Consider the following 19260-nt stretch of genomic DNA (forward strand, 5'->3'; position numbering starts at 1 on the left):
ATTATCATATGATTTATGTAAGTTAATAAATACGTATGAAAGTAGTTACTTTGTATTATTGTAAATTTCCAAAAATATATAGCTTTCGAATTCTATATTCTTGAGCATCTTCATATTTGTCACTGTTACGAATGATATATCCATTCCTCAGTATAGAATACTAGAGTACTGTATAATACAGTTTAGTACAGTTGTACATACTACTATACGACTTGCGATACAGTCTGTTACTGAGTACAGTCATAGAGATATATCGTGTGATCGAGTGTAAAGATATAGTACGTGAAGGAACTGAAAAAAGCGATATTGAAATAGAAAGGGAAGGCTTCACAGAGGTCTTTTGTGTCTTTGTCTAATAAGCATGCACATTCGTACAGTAAATATGAAGCGTAACACTGATCAAAGAACGGCGTAAGTATGCACGTCTGATCAAACAATTCGTATTCTTTCTATTCGTATACCGTATCTACTTTCACGGTAACATATGATATGATTTGACATGACTCCGTCGCGCACTCTATGAGTACAATGTAGGTAGTAGTATAGTCTTGGAAATGTTATCCGTTATCCATGTGTACAGTACATATGTATAGTACATAGTAGTATGTACATGAGTCCGGATAATATTATCAGTGTGCTATTAATTAACAATTACTAGAAATAAAATATAAATATATTGTATACAGACTTCAATGAAATTTTATAATCGATGATATAACAATTATAGGTTATGTTATTATAGGTTATGTTCATCAACCCGTATAGAAAGGTGCACGTGGTAAAATTCATCATTTATAGTTGAATTAATTCAGATTTGTTTGATCGAAGCAATGGCTTTAAAAGCACAGAAGAAAACCTTAGCAGACAAAGTGAATTCATTAGTTACTACAACACCAGTAACTTTTAATTCCGACGATGAAGCGGAAGACACGAAAGCAAAACTAGTTGATCGTTATGATGAAAGTGATAATTCAGATAGTAATTTCCAAATTTCGGAGATACGTAGACGAAATGTGGATCTCTTGGATCAAGTGGACGAAAGGTACGAAATTTTACTTCAATTTTATTATAGAATTATTTAATAGGATCATTATTTCTCTACTATAGATATAAAGGTAAAAAAGTTTCAAGAAAAGATATATATGAGGATGATGATGATGAAGACTCTGTTGTACAAAGCACTTCAGAAAGTGAAGATGAAGAAATGAATAGTATGGAGCAAGAAAGTGATGATATCAGCAACAGTAATAATGAAGAAGATATGGAAGATGATGATAGCAATATGGAGGATGATGAAAATGATCATTCGAATGAGGAAATGAGTTATGACACTAAAATGAATTTAGAACAAGATTCTGAAAATGAAGATAGTAAGGATATCCTTTCTACAAAGCAGGGGACAGATATCAAGACAATATCGCAGATAAATATAAGAGCAGATATAGAAAAAGGTAGTTGTGTTAGAAATCAATTAAAGCTTTGGGAAAATTTGCTAGAAATGAGGATAAAATTACAAAAATGTTTAATTACTAGTAATCAAATGCCTCAGCATGATGTTTATCAAAATTTTAAAATGGATGCAGAATACACAAAAACAGCTGATGAAGTAAAAAATAAGTTGAAAATATTATTGAATAATATGTTACAGTTGCAAACTTTCTTTTTAAAACAATACCCTGAAACAAAAAATTTATCTATGTCCAATAAAAAAAGGAAAGCTGAAGAAAGCACAGATGAAATAGCAAATACAGAAGATCCAATGGATGAAGAAATTCTTTCAGATACAGAGGATGAAAATGAAGATAAAGATACAATTTCAGACAAATATAAAGAAAGCTTTAACAAGAATGTATTTAGCAAAAAATTGAAACTTAAAGACTATGAAAAGATATTAAACGATAATCACAAATCATATATAGAATATAGAAATTCTGTTGTACAAAAATGGAATGAAAAGACAAGGATAACTAGTGGTAAATTAAATAAAGGTATGAGTGAAACAACTCTAAAACAAATTGAATTCGCTCTAAATGATAAGGAAAAGTTGCTTAAAAAAAGTCGATTGAAACGTTCTGAATATAAAATTGTTGGTAAGGAACAAATAACAGAAGATAGTGATGGTAGAAGAATTCAAGACTATGATTCTGAAATTTATGATGATGATGACTTCTATCATCAACTTCTAAGAGATTTAATTGAATATAAATCATCTGATATCACTGATCCTATACAACTTAGTAAACAATGGATAAAATTACAGAATATGAGGCGAAAAATGAAAAGAAAAATAGATACAAGAGCTACTAAAGGTAGAAGAATACGTTATAATGTACATAATAAGTTAGTAAATTTTATGGCTCCTATTACAATAAGTGATACATGGACAGATCATGCAAAAGATGAATTATATAGTTCTTTATTTGGCAAAATTAAACCACCAAATGTACAAATTGGTTGTTAAGTTTAGGACAATTAATAAAATGTTAATTTTATATATTTTAATCAAAAATATTTTATAAGATTTACAGAAATTTGATAATGAAATACAGGCAAAAATAATTGTAGTTAATATTATGCAATAAAATAAATAAACAAAATTTGTTTATTGTGTATATAATAACGCAAGAGTGCTTAAAATTTTATACTTAATGATATTTATTGGAATATTATTTTTTTTAGCCTTATCAACAAGATGTTGTATATATATAATTTTGTTTAGTAAATAAAGTAACTTTAATATATTAATTGATTTAAAGTCATTATAAACAGATTGATCATATTCATTTTTTTATTATATTTTAAGGAGAACATCAGGCAGTTAAGTATAAAATATTTAATGTAAACGTGACTATCTATATAATCTGCAGGTATATTTTGCATATTTTTTCATGTAGCAGAGTTGCGCCCTCTATCTATTTCGTGTCAAAATAATAAACTGCATCAATTAAACGTGATTTACGTACAAAAATAATTTTGTCCAATTTTTTAATGCAAATGCATCACTGTGTGTCTCCTCTACATCCGTTCTTTTCTTAATCAACTACGTCAAGCTTTAGAACCAGTAGTCTCACTATTGTATTTAGTTGATCCATGGTTGATGTCTATTTCGTTTCATTCTACCTAATTCGACCGGCGATTTCGCTCGAAGGAGCAGTTATGGATTCTGCTTGTCAAAATTCAGATTTTAGCACTAAATATTTGCTTGGTCAGTTAAATATAGCCAGAAAAGAAATTAATAATTTAAGGTATTATTTGCATTCTTCTGTCCCATCCTATCTTTATGAGTTCAAAGAATTACTCAAAGAGATATCAACAAGTTCTACTCAAACATGCTGTTTTCTGCATACTTACATATTTGTAGTGTACATATAACTATGTGTATGTATGTGTTCGTGTACATATGGAGTGTATGACTATTACACATACGTAAAATAAACGATACAATTAAAAATACTACAATTTTTGTTAAAGTTAAAAATTTATTAAATTCATATTATATTTTATACCTTATTAAAATTTTATTTTTACTAATATGTGACAGTTTATTGTATTAATTGTAATTTCCACAGACAACAAATAAAGAGTCTTCGATATATACATGAAAAAGATGTTGACAGCATAAAGCGTCTCTTGGAATCATTCAGAAATAGACCATCTATGCCTGACGCAAAAGTTATAGGTCCAGATGATGTGAAACCTAGCACTAGTACAGATGATGATACCATAAAATTAAAACCAATTGGAGTAATATCTACTTGGTTTCCTAGTAAACGTGGTACACCTAGACAAACTGGAGTCTGTGGAAAAGTACCAGGAAAATTGTTATTATATAATTCAATATTTACTAATCCTGATCATGCACTTGAAGGATTACAAGATTTTTCACATATGTGGTAAGATAATCTATTTAAAAAGCAAATAGTTTATAGTAAACAATTTTTTTTTGTTTTATTTATCCCTAAATAATTAATACAAAATCATTTTTCTCTCAATAGGGTTCTATTCTACTTTCATAGGAATGATTCAACACATGTTCGTGCCAAAGTTGCACCACCAAGATTAAATGGTACAAAAACAGGCGTATTTTCTACACGTTCTCCACACCGTCCATGTCCAATAGGTTTGAGTTTAGTAAAAATTACAACAATAGAAAATCATACAATTTATTTTGAAGGTGTAGACATGGTTGATCAATCACCTGTACTAGATATAAAACCTTATATACCACAATATGATAGTCCTATATATTTTGAGAAATTAAGTAACAGATCACAAGAATCTAATGTAGATGATGCATTTGAGTGCATAGAAGAAACTGCCAGAAATCAAACATGTGACACATTCAGTACTAATGTTAGTCTTGGGGATGAAACAAGAAGTTTACTTTCAGAATCTTATTATAGAAAAGTTATTAATAAAACAAATCAAGAGACAGATGTTTCTAGAGACGAAGAAATTGCTTTAAGGTTACAAGCTGAAGAGTTCCAAAGAAATTCAAACTTTGAAAGTTATTCCAGTATGAGACATTTTTCTGAATTAAATGATATCAGTTTGCACAATAATAGCGCACTACAACATAGCATAGATGTAACCGATATACATAGAACTGCTCATACATTTTCCGACACTTTGTCTGATCCACGGACAAGTTTGAATATAATAGGACATAACGTACTTTCGTCCAACGTGGAACAACCAGAGAGTTTAGTAGATATAAATAATAGATTACAAAATATTAACGTAAATGGTCGTACTAACATCGAACCAACATATGGATCAAGAAACGTGGGATCTAATTACACAGAAACACATGCTTCTCGGTCTAGACTTTTAGATGGAGCTGATGGACCAAATACCATTTGTGGTACAGATATAGATTTAATTCATCGACGATCGTTAAATTCGAGAATTGATAATTCTCCTGTAAGGATGGGGGTACGCGAAGCTCCTGATGGAGAAGAAGGATTAGAACCACAAGTTCTTACTCCTTCACAACATTTACCGAATCAAGTAATAAGAACAATGTCAAACAATAGCTTACCAGACAGTGGAGACACACATTTAGTATTCTCTTCTGAATCGAGAAACGCTGAGAACAGAGAATCTGGAGCTAATATTTCTTCGGAGATAAGAATTCCAGAATGGATATCGAGACCTCGAACACCTCTATGTGTAGTATTTAACGATCGTGCTTTGATTCAATTAAACGAGATTTTAGGAACTAAAATAAATGACCAAAAAATAGCCATTGAAAATGTACTTCGCGAGGATCCTAGATCGGTATATCTGAGACAACGATGGGGTAGCCAATTTTATACTTTCTTAATTCATGATTTACACATCACTTGTAGATTCGACGACAGCAGGGGTATAGTAACAGTTTTTCAAGTCAGACACGCTGGTCGTATTTGCGAATGTGGAGAGCCTGAGTGGCAATGTTTGGGTCATTCACCACCCTCTTCTTAAACGTACGCAAATGTGTATGTATGTATGTATGTATGTATGTATGTATATGAATACGTGCATATAATTTTTAAATTTGTTGATTATATTGTAAAAGGTGATAGTGAGAAACTTAATTTATATACCTTTAGGATATTTTGTATGTCATATTCACTTTATTTGTAAATCATTGAATATTTCGTATTAGCCTAACATTTGTTAGTAAATTATGAATATATAATAAATCAGAATTCGGGCCTTTTAAATAATCATTAGTAATTCAATCAAAAATATAAAAATTATAAATACAAAATTAATATGAAATTCTGTTGTGCAAATCAAACGTTAAAAAGATTATTTTTTACTCATTTACAAACGAAATTATTATCATCGTCATGTGCAAATAATTTTTAAATAAGTTTACTTTCAGTAAACTAGAGACTTCAGCAATATACATTTCAAGATCTATTTCGATGTTTATTAAACAGAAAATTACTTTCTACATAAAAAGTCGAACTTGATAAAATATTCGATTACATAACTTTTTTACATCTTATAATTTTTGTACATTTCGAACTCATTTATTGATAATTTTACTAATGGAAACGATCTTTTCTTTTAAAATTTTTAAACTTCTTTCTACATACGTCTAGAAACTAGTCTAAGATCTTTCGCAAGTGCGTTATATATATTTAAAAGATTTTTAATTTAAGATGCATTTAGATATCAAGCCTTTATAAATCATGTAAATTTTGATGTATAGGAATAGATCAATTTTTTATTATTTTGATTATAGAATATTTATTGTATAATCTTTCATGATTTTTTTGTCGTAATTATACTATCGTATTTTATCCTCTTACGATACAAACGTTCCTATATGTTTACTTTTTGTAAAGGATTAGAATACAAAAGTTACATTTCAAATTCATGCACAAAATAAAACATTTGGGAAAGAATTTATTCTAATTTTTATAGTTCTAAATAATTGTTCATAAAAAATGTCTATGTTATGTAACATAATATTTGTTTCATTGCATTATTTGTTAACTAAAACTATAAATACATATACAACTCAAGTATACATTCGTATTGTTGAATCTGCACCTGCAGAAAATACCCATGGTTGAATAGGGTGAAACATCACGTCCAAAATACCAAAGTCATTATAAGATTCATGATTGCATAATCTTTTAAGTGGTACAATTAATGCGTTTTGCAATAAATCACTGAAATACATTATGAAATAAATAGTACATAATGAACAATGGTCAAATAATTATAAATGCAAGTTATCTTACTTGTACACCATTCCATGGGAAACAATAAGACCTCTGTCATCAGCACCAGATGCAAAAAGTGGATATCGCTTATGAAATGCAACACTGCGAACGCCTGTACCATGTAAACGTAATGTCTGATAAGGTTTTGTACTTAAATCAAGATCAAACCAAAGCATTTTGCGGTCGTATGTGCCTACTAAAATATTGTCACCTCCTGGAAATATAAGTACGATTATTAAACGAAATAATAATGATTTAAGTACTTACATTATTCATATAATGTTCAGTCTTACCTGGATGTATTGTCATTGATGATATCCATTGTGAATTTGATAGCAATTTTTTAATCATTTCCTGTTTTATTAAATCGTATATTCGAACATTTCGTTGAGTCTACAATTATTTTATTACAATTATATATTTAGAATTTTACGTTTAATTTATATTATTTTCTACTTACTGCTACAAATAAATAGGGCCTAATTGGATGAAACAAGACACACTGTATTAAACCTTTTGACCTGGTGAAAGGTAATTGGGATCTTCTTTTTGATAATTGATTTATTAAGACAGATCTGTTTTGACCATCTGGCATAACAGTGGCAAAATAATCACCTTTACCATGCCAAGTTACTTGTTTTACTGTTTTGAAATGATTTAAAATTACCCTAATTCCATTAGTCCAATATTCATCTTCTGCTTGTTCCCACTGAACAGCAGCTTTCACTCTTTCACTTACTGTAACAAAGATACAAGTATACTTTTTCTATAAAGTATTTTTATGAAGTATTGTATAGAAATTATATTTTACAATACCTATAACATCACTTTGAGGTATTATTTCTAATAATTGATTTGTTTTATTAGTAATTAAATGATCTCCAACACCAGGATTTATTAATAGAACCTTTTTATCTGCAGCTACCGCTATAAGCGATAAAGATTGATTTGGACACCATGCCACAGATCTAATTATCCCCCCACATGGTACTGTTTTTACACACCTGCCTGTTGCTATTTCCCATACTGTAAAACAATGAACATTGTTATATATAATGTATAATATTTCATAGAAGATATACTTACTTTTTAAGTTCATATCATCACCACCAGAAGCTATATATTGTCCCATTGGTTCTGTTGTAATACTTCTTACCATATCTGTGTGACCTTTAAATACCATAGACATTGTTGTAGGGAAAGGTTGTAAATCCTTTGGACTTGGCAATTGAGGCACTAAGGCTTCTGGTTCTATTGTTAATCTCATTTTCAATGCTCTAGGGCACAAGTACAAATCTAAGCATCTTTGAAATCTTTCTTTAACGTATTTAGGATAGGCAGGTACTTCGCGAAGAGCATTATACTTTTGTGGAATGAAGTGTAATTTTCGTTTCCATGGTGTTGTCTGTAATTTATTCCATTCTTTTAGTTCCTTTTTATCGAATAAGTATTCTGGGGGAGGATTATAGCTTTCTGCATGTCCAGGTAAATGCCTTTTTGGTGGTGGGATATGTTTATGAATTCTACGCATTTCTTCAGCTTGATCATCTGATTGCCACAACATGTAAAATTGTGGTTCATTTTTCTTCTCCCTTTCTTTCTTTAATTCTGCTGTTGATTTTATCCAACCCATCTTAAGTGCATGAACTAATTTTGATACTTTTTTAGCTTCTGATTTAGATGGTAAGAATGAACGTTTATGTTCAGGAAATTTACGTAATGGTGTCTTCATCACCTCTGAAGTGAACCACTCTACCCATGGCTGTAAGATAATAACATAAAAATGTAATTCCTGAATCACTAATAAATTAGAAAAATACTTACAGCATATTCATCAAAAGTTATGTCCGGAATTTTTCGTTTTTGTATCCTTGTAATTAAATCTATATCTGCTTCACTTAATACAACATCTTGCCCAGTCTGAGGATCCTTAATTGTTCTCCAAAAATCAGGATCTTCCATTCTTTTCAAAAAATTGTCTAACTGGTCACCTTTCTGAGGTTTTATAATTTTTTTACCATCCCAATCATAACCAATATGATCATATTCATCATACCACTTCATTGGTATGTTTCCAACTGTGTTACGAATATCTTCTTCATCAGAACTATCATATTCATATTCATCTACTTGTTGATCTGTTACTAACTTATCATGATTTGCATTTTCATTATGTATACTAGATTCTGTATTCTTCTTAGTACTCCTTTTTTTACATTTTTCTAAATCTAATTTTAAATTTTCTTTATTTTGTACCTTACCTTTTTGTATATCTTTACCAATATTTGATTCGTCTGATTTATTTTTATTTATAAGAGTTTTGCTTTGTTTCTTAGTCTGTAGTGTATTAGAAATATTCCTATTATTAACATTAAACATAGAAGATCCACCTTTTTTTATTTTTGCAAATTCATTATCTTTAGATGTTGAGGGAGTTTCAGAATTTTCACTTTTTTTTTCCAAATTTTCATCTTCGCTTTCATCAAGAGAAATATTTTCTTCTTCACTTTCAGAATAATCTTCATCAAGACCAAGATCATCTGAATCTGTCTGAAAGCTTAATTCATCTTCTTCATCATCAGATTTAAAGACAATTGGATCTTGTTCAGTGTCTGATACAGGAATATCTTCATTTTCATTTATTTCTTCATCTGAACTTCCATCATCGTTATTTACTTCAGCAGACAATAAATCTTCGGTACCTGAATCCTAAATAATATTTTTCGTATCATGAAATATAAATAATAAATGACATTTTCGAAGTACATATATTTAATAATAATTTAATTTGGTTTAATTTGGTTATGTTTTCTTATAGGTTAGAACATATCGATGGAAAAAATTTACCGATTGTTCTTCAAATATAGGTTTCGGTGAATCCGTTTCTCCTTCTCTAACATTATTTGCAGTTTTTACGTTATTTAGCTTCCTCTTTGAAGTTTTTCGTTGATTCTTCATCTTCTTCTCCGCATGTATACAAGTAATAATGAGGTTATGTATGTTTCACGTGTTGTCGAGTACTTTAAATTTAGTTATATGAGAGTGTGAACTATAAAATAATATGTATGAGTTCTTTGGACAAAGGGAGGGGATTTTGGCGCTCTTCCCGCCAATAGTTTCGAAAATTCAGAAGCCGTAGCAATGAGCTAAAGAAGATGCCTTGCAGAACAAGAGTAATAAGAAAGATTGAATAGCGCAATACGTTATAAAAGGTCGACTACATGTGCATAGAGAAGTGAGGCATTAAGCTAAATTTGTGCTAAGAATACTGTCCCAGGAAAGTATTTACGAATTAAAGGTTGTGTGGGGTTAATTCCATCCCTTGGTATCCTATACATAATCGTCCCCTCAAAACGTCATATATTAGGAATAAGCTGGAATAAGTACTTACAATTGTACGTGTATACCAAAGAATTCCTAAAGAGAAATAAATATCTATTTAATATATGAATTTGTCATTGATTTTTATAAAACGATATTACTACTTCCTCCCCGTTTTATTAATTTGATAAGAATAAATTAATAAGACAGTTTTAATAGACAATAATCACATTTATTAATTGCTTACAAAAAAGTTGAATACCTTTTATTAAACACATTAAAATCCAAAGTGCAATTAATAAAATTTTCAGTTTGTGAATGTAACACTTAGCCAATCGAATAGGGAAATCTCTCCTCTGTGAAAAACATCGCTGCGTGACCGAACGGGGAGATGTCCCTTTTTGACTTTAGCAACGCGTTTTCCTTTTTTTTTGTTGTTATTATCAGTTATTGTTTACCTGAAATTGTTCCCCATTACTTGCACCACTTTTTCCGCTTTTATAAATATATAATAAAATACACCAATTTAGTGGTGTTAAAATTAGTTAAAAAGTTACACTATCAGTTATGACTAAATAATGTTATAATCGAACGATATCACACTATAAAAAAATATTAATATGCATTATGAATTTTTAATTTCAAATTCAAGTCGTGTTATTTATCTTTTGTCATCTTTAATGTTTTTAATTTTACCTATATTTTTTGCATAAACTACAAAAGATAATTGTTATATACTTTTAATTTGATGTTTTGTATAAACAATATGTGAAATTGTTAAATAAAATCATTACCGCAAAATATAATTAATCACTTAAATAATTTTGGACTTCTTTGTTTTTTAAGTAGTGAATATTAGTCCTCGATACTTGGAAAAATATGCGGTCGACAGTATATAGGTTGGCTTGTCAGAAAGCGGTGGAAATGTATAGCTCACTGTAACGCGCGTGGTTGGCTAAGTGTTAAATAAATGATTTATAGACATACAAAAAAGACATACATTTATAAGATTCTTTACTATTGTGTAAATAGAATATTTAAAATATATGAATTACTTGTTGTCAAAATGATTTACCCTGATAAATTCATGTTACATAAATAAAGCACTTCATCTATTTATGCTTTTTAATATACATTATTTTTTCGACATTATTATATCAATAATTAAGAAAATGTATGGTTTAATAACTATTAATGAAAAATAATAAACCTCTGTGAATTTCCAATATAACAAAATTTTACAATTTGTTATATCACTGTATTATATCTAGTTTGTTGTGCAGTATTAGGCGGTGTAGTTGTTGGATGAATATGAACCGGTAAATCCCATGTCATCGTTTCAACATCCAAGATCAATGGTCCTTGCCAGTTAACAGTACTTTTATTGGGCATTTCTACTAATTTGGAAGTCGTAACAAATTCGAAGTGTAGTCTCCATTTTAGTGTCATTAAATCAGTAGTAAAATCTGGTGTTACGTGTAATGGTATGGGTAATACCAAATGGGAATATTTTAAACCCATACACATTTCGTGGTGTTTGTTGTAACTGACTAAAGTTGGTGTTGAGGCCTTTCCTCGTCTGTACTCCTCTGAAATATGTTCCTCTGATTGCAACGCAACAGATACTTGTGCACAAGAAACGGTAGCATTCGAGAAATCAAACGTTCCAACTATGTCTTCTCCAAGTTTATATGAATTTTTAAAAAGACAAAATCTCACAACACGCCCACGTCCGTTTGTAATATTATAAAAATTTGGACTGCGTCTAGCTGTTAAATTCTAAATGTAAAAATAAAATATTAATTAATACTGCATTTATACAACAAATATAAATTTTTATGTAAAAAGAAACTAATAAACCTGAAGAGTTTGTAGCGCGACATCTAATGGAGTATCTCTGTGTTGTGTTTCCATAAATGGATTATTTGGACTCAAGTCAACACTATCATTACAAGCAGTTACTTCAGGCAATTCTACAAATTCATGAATAAAAGCAGTAGCTTCAGTCATAATTTTTCTACAGTGATTTAGTAGAAGTAGTGCTAAATTATTAAAATTATAAAATTAGATAATATACTACCACTTAAAGAAAGTACTCTGAATGGAACTCTAAGTAGCTTTATAGCTGTGTTTACTCGTTGTGTTCCAATTGTGATTTTATATGAATACTTTACTGCATGTCCTCTATAAGATGGAGGTGCATCACTTGGAATTGTCTCCCGATAAATATCTGCAAAATTTAAATATTAAACAAAAATTTATTTATATAATTTTCATCATATTTTTGGTCTATAATATGTCCAAGTTCCAATTAGATACTCACATGTTTTACTTTCACCAGGAGATAATCTTAAATCACAAAATAAAATTTTTGGCTTTGTATTTAGAACAACATGACCATTATCCTGTTGCCATGGTGCAAAGGTTGTATCTGCAAAACACTTATTATAAAAAACAAACTGAATGAATTAGAAAGTTACATTCAAAATAATTAAAATCAAAGAAAGAAATTCTATATTTCTTCATGCAACAATTAGAAATAATTATTTTAAAATACCATAGACTTACTTGCATTAATAGCTGCTAACTGTGCTGTCATGTTCAGCTTCTCCGAGAAAACAATTTTATTATTTGTGGAACATTGGCAATGAACTTGTGCACTAGCCCATGCGAGACTCTCAAAAATATCACTAGAATTATAATTTATGTGTAAAAATTTAGCTCTTTAATATAAATAAATAAATTACATATTACCTATGACTTTGAGATATTTGATGAATTGGATTTAATGGATTACTAAATGTGACCAAACATTCTATAACTTCGCCAGAAAAATATACAGGTCCTCTAATTAGTTTTGCTGTTATCTCAATCATGATTTTTATTATAAAAATTATGAATACACATTTAAGTAAATCTCACAATATATTACTTGTTGTTTTCTGGAATATATTAATTCATATTAAAAATTTGTTTCATAATATTTTATACTACATATTAAAATTGTATAATAAATCAATTTTTTTATTCAATTATATCAAACAAAATTCAAAATAAATTTCATACATATATTTTCAATTTATAAAATGAATATTTTAAACATTATTTCACCACTTTACTTATCCATATTCTATTTTGACGTTCAAGATTCCAAACATTAATCTAAGTCTAAAACTATATGAACATAAAAGAACCAATACATACTATTGCACACGTTACACACGGTCTACACGGCCTAATACAGAAAACTTAAATGTCAGTTTACAATCAAAATACGTGTTCTTACATCTCCTTGATATGTTTTATTTTCCTTGCTGTTCATATGCCTTATCTTCACTTGATAATCCAACATGTAGTTATTGATATTATTGGTTATCAGAAGCGCTTGTTACAGTGATACAACTTATTAACAAAATGTTATTTATTTTTTTAATATTCCAACCGATTTTTTGCTTTAAATGACATAACCTACTTAATAACAATTACATATAATTGCAATGACAAAAATAACGGCATGTAAAATTTTTAATCAAATTGATAACAAATATTATACACTTTACGTAGAATGGTTTAATTTACATTTTAAGGTAATGCTGTTAAATTCAACAATGTCGCCTTTAAGTGGTGAGGTTAGTTCACAAATCAAAGAAATTCAAAATTTGAATTTAATTAATGTAAATCCTAAAAAATATATAAGTTTTGTTATTTCTTAATTGAAAATGATTAACAAGCAAATTACATTGTAGATGAACACCAAAAATATAAATGATTTTTCTAATGAATTATCTAAATCATCTGATGAGTATATCGAAGAGACGAAGAAAATACTTCGTGGGAAAGATACAAAAATTCAGTTTTTCCTCCAAGACAAAATTTTAGAGTGGAAAAGTAATTTATGGACTCTTGGAAGAATTGAATTGTGTGTTATTTCAGATTTCCAAGTAAGGGAAAGTTTTCAACAATTGCTGAAATTTTGTCAAAGCATTCAAGATAAGATGACAGTATTAGAAGAAGAAAATAAAAATTTAATAAATGTAAATAAAGAAATAAATTCAAAAATAGAAAAATTAATAGAAATCAAAATTACTATGGAACAGGATCTTTATAAGAAGTTTATAGTAGTTTTAAATTCGAAGAAAAAGAAAATTAAACAATTACAAGATGCTATAAAAAAGAAAGAAAATGTTAAAGAATCAGTTTTTGATGCATGTACAGATGAAGAATCTGAGAAAGAAGATGAAACTGTGAAAGATATTTCCACAATTATCAAAGTTAGCAAAAGAAAGTTACCTAATTATAATAACCCAAAAAGTATCCAGGAAAGTAAAAAAACAAATTATATTATTACTGATAAAATAATTCCTAAGGCATCCACCAGTAAAGATTGTGCAAGAAATGAGGTACATACTCCAGATGAGTATGTAAAAGAAATGAATAAGAATGAAGAAGAAAGTTGTAGTCCTAAGAAGTCAAGAAGTAGCCTGAATTTTGTTGAAGAAGAATCTGAGGAAGAATTATTTTCTCAATAATGCAAGTTGATCTATTTATAACTTTTATTTACAATTGTACATATTTTAAAACACAGATTGTGCAATAAATAATTGGAATTAGTATTTCTTAATTTAATGAAACTTAATTCATTAAATTATTTTAATTGTTTAACTGTTTTAATTTAAGATTTTTATATAAAATGTTTTTAACTTAATAATGTATAAAGTATATATGGACTATTAACGTAAATATTGCATAACATATAATATTGCTATAAGTACATACAATGATTTTTTAAAAGTAAGATTGATTTTGATGTATATGAATCTTGTAATTAATTACATAATTGTAATATACATATTGAATAAATTTCTTTTACTACCTTTTAAAAGAGGGAGTATTAGAAAAGGAAAAACTACTTTATTAAATTTTATAAAATATTGTATTATCCTCTAAACGTAAAAGCAAGTTCAATAATCCGAAATATGTAAAACTTGTTTTTTTTATTCAATTCCGTAAAATTACCAAAAATTATTTATTCGAAAAAGATTAATTTACCAGCGATGCGCGGTGGTACGATTACTTTCACTTCATAAAGATCTTCCCTAAATATTCTTCAAAAATCCTCCTGAATATAGAAATCCAAAATATTTAAATGTTTAATTAAATATTAATTATCGTCGTTTACTCAATGCAAGTGAGAAACCGGGCTACTTAATTCAGCGGCTCTTACGAGCTAATATATGATAACCCCTCAGAGTTAATTTCACTCATCATAAGTCATGCATGGATTTCAGTGAATAGTAGAAAAATTTCATTTCAAGTATAAATTGGACCTCTTTTTCTCCGTTTTCGACTTTCTTGAACTCACAGAAGCAGCAGAGTATAGCATATGGCTCATGTTGCAAACTAGAGCCGAGGTGCCGCGTCCTCACCAACCAGATGGTCCTGAGAGCTTGCACTCTAGGACTAATACAATAATTTATGCAAAGGTCTTCTGTAGAGATGCATTAAATAAGCGTATTTCATTCCCTCTCCTATAAAGACCGTACTAGAAACTTCATACCGGGCACATAAAGTATTCAATACTGTAATTATGGTTTACTAATTACTTTTAATTAAATATCCATTTCTTGTTGTAGAGATTGAAATCGTACGTCATTTCTGCTTGAAAGATCCTAAGAAGATCTATGGCAATTTCATTGCGAGTGTGTTAATGTCGCGCTTCGTAAAAAAATTGTCGATCATTTTGTTCCGGTTGTACTCGAGAGTGAATAGATGAAGATAACGTTGACAACGAGGGATTAACGAACGGTGCGTGATAATCGTAACGACAGTAAGCTAACGATTCCCATCGAGGTGTATGTTGCATATCCAAAGAAGTATTTGTAGTAATTGGTGTACTATTAGCATAGTAGCTCCTCTCAGATACGCTCGGAGGGTAATTGTATTGTGGTTCTAAAAGACTTTGGAGATGTCGTATGTACGTAATCGCATGCCTAAGTGATTCGATCTTTGAAAGCTTTTTGCCGGGTGGTTTACAAATCGGAAGCTTCGATCGTAGAAGTTCGAAAGCACGATTCATGTCACGCATTCTTGTCCGTTCACGGTCGCAAGCTGATTTTTTGTAATCTGAGAATAAAACTAAAATTAATTTAATAGTAGTAATATCTAAATTTTTGGTTGTTTATTATTTTCTCCACCTTTCTCAGTTTGCGATGGTTCTCTTTGGATCGATTTTATGTTGGTTTCATGAAGAATTTCTAGATGAGGATGAGTGTTTATCACTTCCGGTTCGGGAACTCTTATCACAAATACTCGATCGTTATTTTGTTGACGATCTTCGAAGTTTTCATCCTGCCATGATCTTCTCACAAAGTGTCGTCGAGATATATTTGTATTTTCTATACATAAATATTTTATTGTTATTCTTTAATTATTTTTTGATAATTATTATTTTTAAATATGGATATAAATTATACCTGACCCATGTCTTATTAATTGATTCTGCAAATATTGGTCGACGTTGGGAATCTTAGACGGTGAGCTTTCTTCTTGACTTAAAATTTCTTGCTGTTGCTTAGAATTTTTATCTAGATCCAACAATATAGGCGAATGAGCGCATTCTTCATTAGTGCTATCATTTTCTGACTAAAAACAAAAAGAATTTGTTTTCAAGTATTCCATTTTATAAGATGGAGATCATAGGGCATGTTTCAACTTTGATAGTTTTTCAACTTAAGATGGCAGAGTTAAGTGACTCACTCAGTATAATTATAATTATAATTATAAGTATAATTTCATAAGTTACCTTTCTTTTTTAAAAATGCTTTTTGAAGTAGCAAATTCTTATCTACTATATATATCGATTGGTTTAATCATCTAAAAACGTTTATTCGTTTAATTCTTGTTCTCGAGTTTAAACGCGCTTTTCTCGAAAGAGTATTTCAATCGTTAATATCTTAAAAACAAATTTTCTAGTTAGTTTGAAAATTCGCACAATTATTCTTTACGCATATACTTTCCGCTTGATTTAAAATCAAGTAAATATATTACAACTTTCAATTCATTTATGAATCGCAAAGTGAAGAGATAAAACACAAAAAAGTTTAAATACATTAACTAATAACCAGTACTAATCGCCAAAAAAATGTCAAAATTTTAAATATGAATGAATATGTACAGAAACTTTCAAGATGCTATATAGTATAGTTTTTCCAACCGAAAATTCTCAAAATTTCCTATAATGATACGTCTCCTCGTAGGAATACTTCTGACTTCGGACTCATGTCAGCAAGGGGTTGAAGGATTTTACCTCGTTTCTCGACAATTCGTTGCCGTATTCCTCCGAGTCCATGCCGAAAAATCAAACTGTTATCAATAGAGATACCGGCTGATCGCTCCTGGGACAATTTGGACAAGAAAGTTCCAAAGGTACTGTCGATCTACCTTCTTCGAGAAACTTTCCTAAGGCATATATCACACGCGACTGTCGAACTCGTTTGTCGTTGGATAAGATGTGGATCGGTCACAGACAGTCGTTATTAATGTTAATTTTATCCATTTATTAAGTATTCAGGTGTTCCAACAGAGATTCTCAATTTATGGAGAATCGTCATTAGATCTTCGGTTCAAGGGTACAAGCTGCTTAAGTAAAGCTATGCTAAACTTTAAGGATTCAGGCTTAAATTCTTGCGGAGAAAAGATATTTTTAAAAGTTTTTCTTGTATTATTGTAGATTCTTTACTTAATACTTAATGAATTTAGGTTGGAAGCATTTTTCAGTTAAACTATCCAGAACGAGCTCAAATATAGCGATGGCTGACACGTATTGCTCATTGTATAAAACTGCATAAAACTATCGACTTTAAAAAGACTTCGTTGTAAAAAACGGCTGTAACATTTTATTGCCGAGAATCATTTTTAAAGCCATACTTGAGCTTATATTCAATTTTTTATTTAATTTCGACAAATAATACGAGAGTTTCTTCTTATCAAGACAAATGAGAGCCACTGGGATGATCGGAATAAAAGTGGGAATGTAAACATCGAAACATAATAGACGCCCGCTCGATGGAAATACTAATGACACAGACGATGCAAGTATAACGGATTGCGAAGAATAACGATCATTTTCGAGAATGCGTTGGAAACTGTATCATTATAGAAAAATTAAGCATTTATGTGTCTGGGGGGAAGATCAGCCGGATATCGAATATATTAAATTATTCTCACAGGAGTTCTTAATCGCATCATTTGACAACTAGCTCATCTTTACCACTCATTTTCGTTCATAAAATATATATAGTAACATGATATTACCTCTTTGAAATATAAAAATTGAAATAAAAGTCCGCTGTATACTTTAAATTTAAAACGTTGTAGAATTTTGAAATAGTAACTTGGACATTTTTTGCTGAACATTTTTATCTAAAGAAGAAAAGTTGTTTTAAATGTAAATGTCTTTTCTAGGAAAATAAGTCATTAAAAAAATTCGCAATTCATAATTGTGTAATAAATAAATACAGAGATTAATACAACTTGTGAGACTTTTAAGAAGCTTGAGGATTGTTAAAATTAGTCCTGTAAGCAATTTTATTTAACTTAGCATTGTATTTCTTGAATTATCAAATGATCTTTCTTTTTATTATTTTATTATTATTATTATTATTGTTATTACTATTGATAAAGGAAAAAGAAACATTTTTTGATTGCACAACACAGTGAATATCCGATAAATGACGTTTTCGTAATTAAATATAAAATTAATGCTATCGTTTGCTTTACGGTATTAATCAAAGCCTTAATCTTGTTGCAGGAAGTTGATGCTCTTATATCTTTTTATATTGTATACACGTGATTGTATACACATATATTGTATACATTGTATACAGTGTGATACATGTATATGGTAGATAGATCTTATCAAATAACGCAAATTGTCTCATAACGAACTTGAAATGTTGTCGAACATTACTATGTGTTTGACAGAAATAATATGAAAATATTACGTTTGTAGAAATATGAGAAAATCAAAGAATGTGTATATACATGTAATATTACGAACTTGCGGCAGGCATACGAGAATTGCCATAATCCACGATCAATATACCATAATCGTGGATTTTTTGGAGATAACGTTATAATAATTAAGAGAATGACAAATTGCGTAATATCTATCAATTGTCCATTGTTGTCAGAATGAATATGTTTAAATAAGGAT

At 29.4% G+C, this 19260-nt stretch overlaps 6 protein-coding genes across 15 annotated transcripts; 3 read left to right on the forward strand and 3 right to left on the reverse strand.

Annotated features, from left to right (window-relative positions):
• The first annotated feature begins 198 nt into the window (after window positions 1-198).
• Window positions 199-2649, forward strand: LOC117207793 (protein AATF). 4 transcript variants are annotated; one of them, XM_033448364.1, is made up of 3 exons: window positions 199-411; window positions 728-1042; window positions 1108-2649. In XM_033448364.1, the coding sequence occupies exons 2-3, from the start codon at window positions 831-833 to the stop codon at window positions 2459-2461; spliced, it is 1566 nt and encodes a 521-aa protein (XP_033304255.1). In that variant the 5' UTR covers window positions 199-411; window positions 728-830; the 3' UTR covers window positions 2462-2649. The 4 variants fall into 4 exon arrangements, with proteins under 4 accessions (XP_033304255.1, XP_033304254.1, XP_033304256.1 ...); XM_033448363.1 differs by having other exon boundaries at window positions 743-1042; XM_033448365.1 differs by lacking the exon at window positions 199-411 and adding an exon at window positions 519-602 and having other exon boundaries at window positions 743-1042.
• Window positions 2650-2745: 96 nt separating this feature from the next.
• LOC117207791 lies at window positions 2746-5617 on the forward strand. Of its 2 annotated transcripts, none has more exons than XM_033448358.1 (3): window positions 2746-3245; window positions 3570-3893; window positions 3996-5617. In XM_033448358.1, the coding sequence occupies exons 1-3, from the start codon at window positions 3091-3093 to the stop codon at window positions 5464-5466; spliced, it is 1950 nt and encodes a 649-aa protein (XP_033304249.1). In that variant the 5' UTR covers window positions 2746-3090; the 3' UTR covers window positions 5467-5617. The 2 variants fall into 2 exon arrangements, with proteins under 2 accessions (XP_033304249.1, XP_033304250.1); XM_033448359.1 differs by having other exon boundaries at window positions 3105-3378.
• Window positions 5618-5894: 277 nt separating this feature from the next.
• Window positions 5895-9878, reverse strand: LOC117207788 (ribosome biogenesis protein BOP1 homolog). The gene is made up of 8 exons (XM_033448351.1): window positions 9573-9878; window positions 8550-9434; window positions 7812-8487; window positions 7542-7751; window positions 7186-7463; window positions 7019-7118; window positions 6744-6939; window positions 5895-6671 (listed from the first exon to the last, which is right to left on the reverse strand). The coding sequence occupies exons 1-8, from the start codon at window positions 9681-9683 to the stop codon at window positions 6518-6520; spliced, it is 2610 nt and encodes an 869-aa protein (XP_033304242.1). The 5' UTR covers window positions 9684-9878; the 3' UTR covers window positions 5895-6517.
• Window positions 9879-11043: 1165 nt separating this feature from the next.
• Window positions 11044-13323, reverse strand: LOC117207761 (RAB6A-GEF complex partner protein 2). 5 transcript variants are annotated; one of them, XM_033448303.1, is made up of 7 exons: window positions 13251-13323; window positions 12801-12988; window positions 12615-12736; window positions 12370-12477; window positions 12127-12276; window positions 11907-12019; window positions 11044-11825 (listed from the first exon to the last, which is right to left on the reverse strand). In XM_033448303.1, exons 2-7 carry the CDS (start codon window positions 12920-12922, stop codon window positions 11295-11297), a joined length of 1146 nt encoding a protein of 381 aa, XP_033304194.1. In that variant the 5' UTR covers window positions 12923-12988; window positions 13251-13323; the 3' UTR covers window positions 11044-11294. The 5 variants fall into 5 exon arrangements, with proteins under 5 accessions (XP_033304194.1, XP_033304196.1, XP_033304195.1 ...); XM_033448305.1 differs by lacking the exon at window positions 13251-13323 and adding an exon at window positions 13166-13238; XM_033448304.1 differs by lacking the exon at window positions 13251-13323 and adding an exon at window positions 13158-13228.
• A 36-nt stretch (window positions 13324-13359) lies between these two features.
• LOC117207762 (DNA repair protein XRCC4-like) lies at window positions 13360-14859 on the forward strand. The gene is made up of 2 exons (XM_033448307.1): window positions 13360-13675; window positions 13793-14859. Exons 1-2 carry the CDS (start codon window positions 13544-13546, stop codon window positions 14573-14575), a joined length of 915 nt encoding a protein of 304 aa, XP_033304198.1. The 5' UTR covers window positions 13360-13543; the 3' UTR covers window positions 14576-14859.
• Window positions 14586-17565, reverse strand: LOC117207763 (achaete-scute complex protein T8). 2 transcript variants are annotated; one of them, XM_033448310.1, is made up of 4 exons: window positions 17353-17565; window positions 16520-16688; window positions 16241-16441; window positions 14586-16169 (listed from the first exon to the last, which is right to left on the reverse strand). In XM_033448310.1, the coding sequence occupies exons 1-4, from the start codon at window positions 17392-17394 to the stop codon at window positions 15751-15753; spliced, it is 831 nt and encodes a 276-aa protein (XP_033304201.1). In that variant the 5' UTR covers window positions 17395-17565; the 3' UTR covers window positions 14586-15750. The 2 variants fall into 2 exon arrangements, with proteins under 2 accessions (XP_033304201.1, XP_033304200.1); XM_033448309.1 differs by having other exon boundaries at window positions 14586-16181.
• Window positions 17566-19260: the final 1695 nt, after the last annotated feature.

Source organism: Bombus bifarius, unplaced genomic scaffold (genome assembly GCF_011952205.1).
Source record: "Bombus bifarius isolate JDL3187 unplaced genomic scaffold, Bbif_JDL3187 scf7180000008046, whole genome shotgun sequence".
NCBI lineage: Eukaryota > Metazoa > Arthropoda > Insecta > Hymenoptera > Apidae > Bombus > Bombus bifarius.

Bases quoted from the DNA above. Each gene is read 5' to 3' on its own strand.
- LOC117207793 (XM_033448364.1), top strand. From the start codon at position 831: ATGGCTTTAAAAGCACAGAAGAAAACCTTAGCAGACAAAGTGAATTCA. The intron at 1,043-1,107 runs GTACGAAATTTT...TCTCTACTATAG, and splicing joins TTGGATCAAGTGGACGAAAG to ATATAAAGGTAAAAAAGTTT.
- LOC117207791 (XM_033448358.1), top strand. From the start codon at position 3,091: ATGGTTGATGTCTATTTCGTTTCATTCTACCTAATTCGACCGGCGATT. The intron at 3,246-3,569 runs GTATTATTTGCA...TAATTTCCACAG, and splicing joins AAAGAAATTAATAATTTAAG to ACAACAAATAAAGAGTCTTC. The intron at 3,894-3,995 runs GTAAGATAATCT...TTCTCTCAATAG, and splicing joins CAAGATTTTTCACATATGTG to GGTTCTATTCTACTTTCATA.
- LOC117207788 (XM_033448351.1), bottom strand. From the start codon at position 9,683: ATGAAGAATCAACGAAAAACTTCAAAGAGGAAGCTAAATAACGTAAAA. The intron at 8,488-8,549 runs GTAAGTATTTTT...ATTATCTTACAG, and splicing joins TAACTTTTGATGAATATGCT to CCATGGGTAGAGTGGTTCAC. The intron at 7,464-7,541 runs GTATTGTAAAAT...TCTTTGTTACAG, and splicing joins ACCTCAAAGTGATGTTATAG to TAAGTGAAAGAGTGAAAGCT.
- LOC117207761 (XM_033448303.1), bottom strand. From the start codon at position 12,922: ATGATTGAGATAACAGCAAAACTAATTAGAGGACCTGTATATTTTTCT. The intron at 12,737-12,800 runs GTAATATGTAAT...TTATAATTCTAG, and splicing joins CAAATATCTCAAAGTCATAG to TGATATTTTTGAGAGTCTCG. The intron at 11,826-11,906 runs GTTTATTAGTTT...TTTTACATTTAG, and splicing joins TCGCGCTACAAACTCTTCAG to AATTTAACAGCTAGACGCAG.
- LOC117207762 (XM_033448307.1), top strand. From the start codon at position 13,544: ATGACAAAAATAACGGCATGTAAAATTTTTAATCAAATTGATAACAAA. The intron at 13,676-13,792 runs GTTAGTTCACAA...ATTACATTGTAG, and splicing joins TGTCGCCTTTAAGTGGTGAG to ATGAACACCAAAAATATAAA.
- LOC117207763 (XM_033448309.1), bottom strand. From the start codon at position 17,394: ATGGACTCGGAGGAATACGGCAACGAATTGTCGAGAAACGAG. The intron at 16,689-17,352 runs GTAAAATCCTTC...TTTTGTTTTTAG, and splicing joins ACGAATTGTCGAGAAACGAG to TCAGAAAATGATAGCACTAA. The intron at 16,182-16,240 runs GTGGAGAAAATA...AATTAATTTTAG, and splicing joins ACCATCGCAAACTGAGAAAG to TTTTATTCTCAGATTACAAA.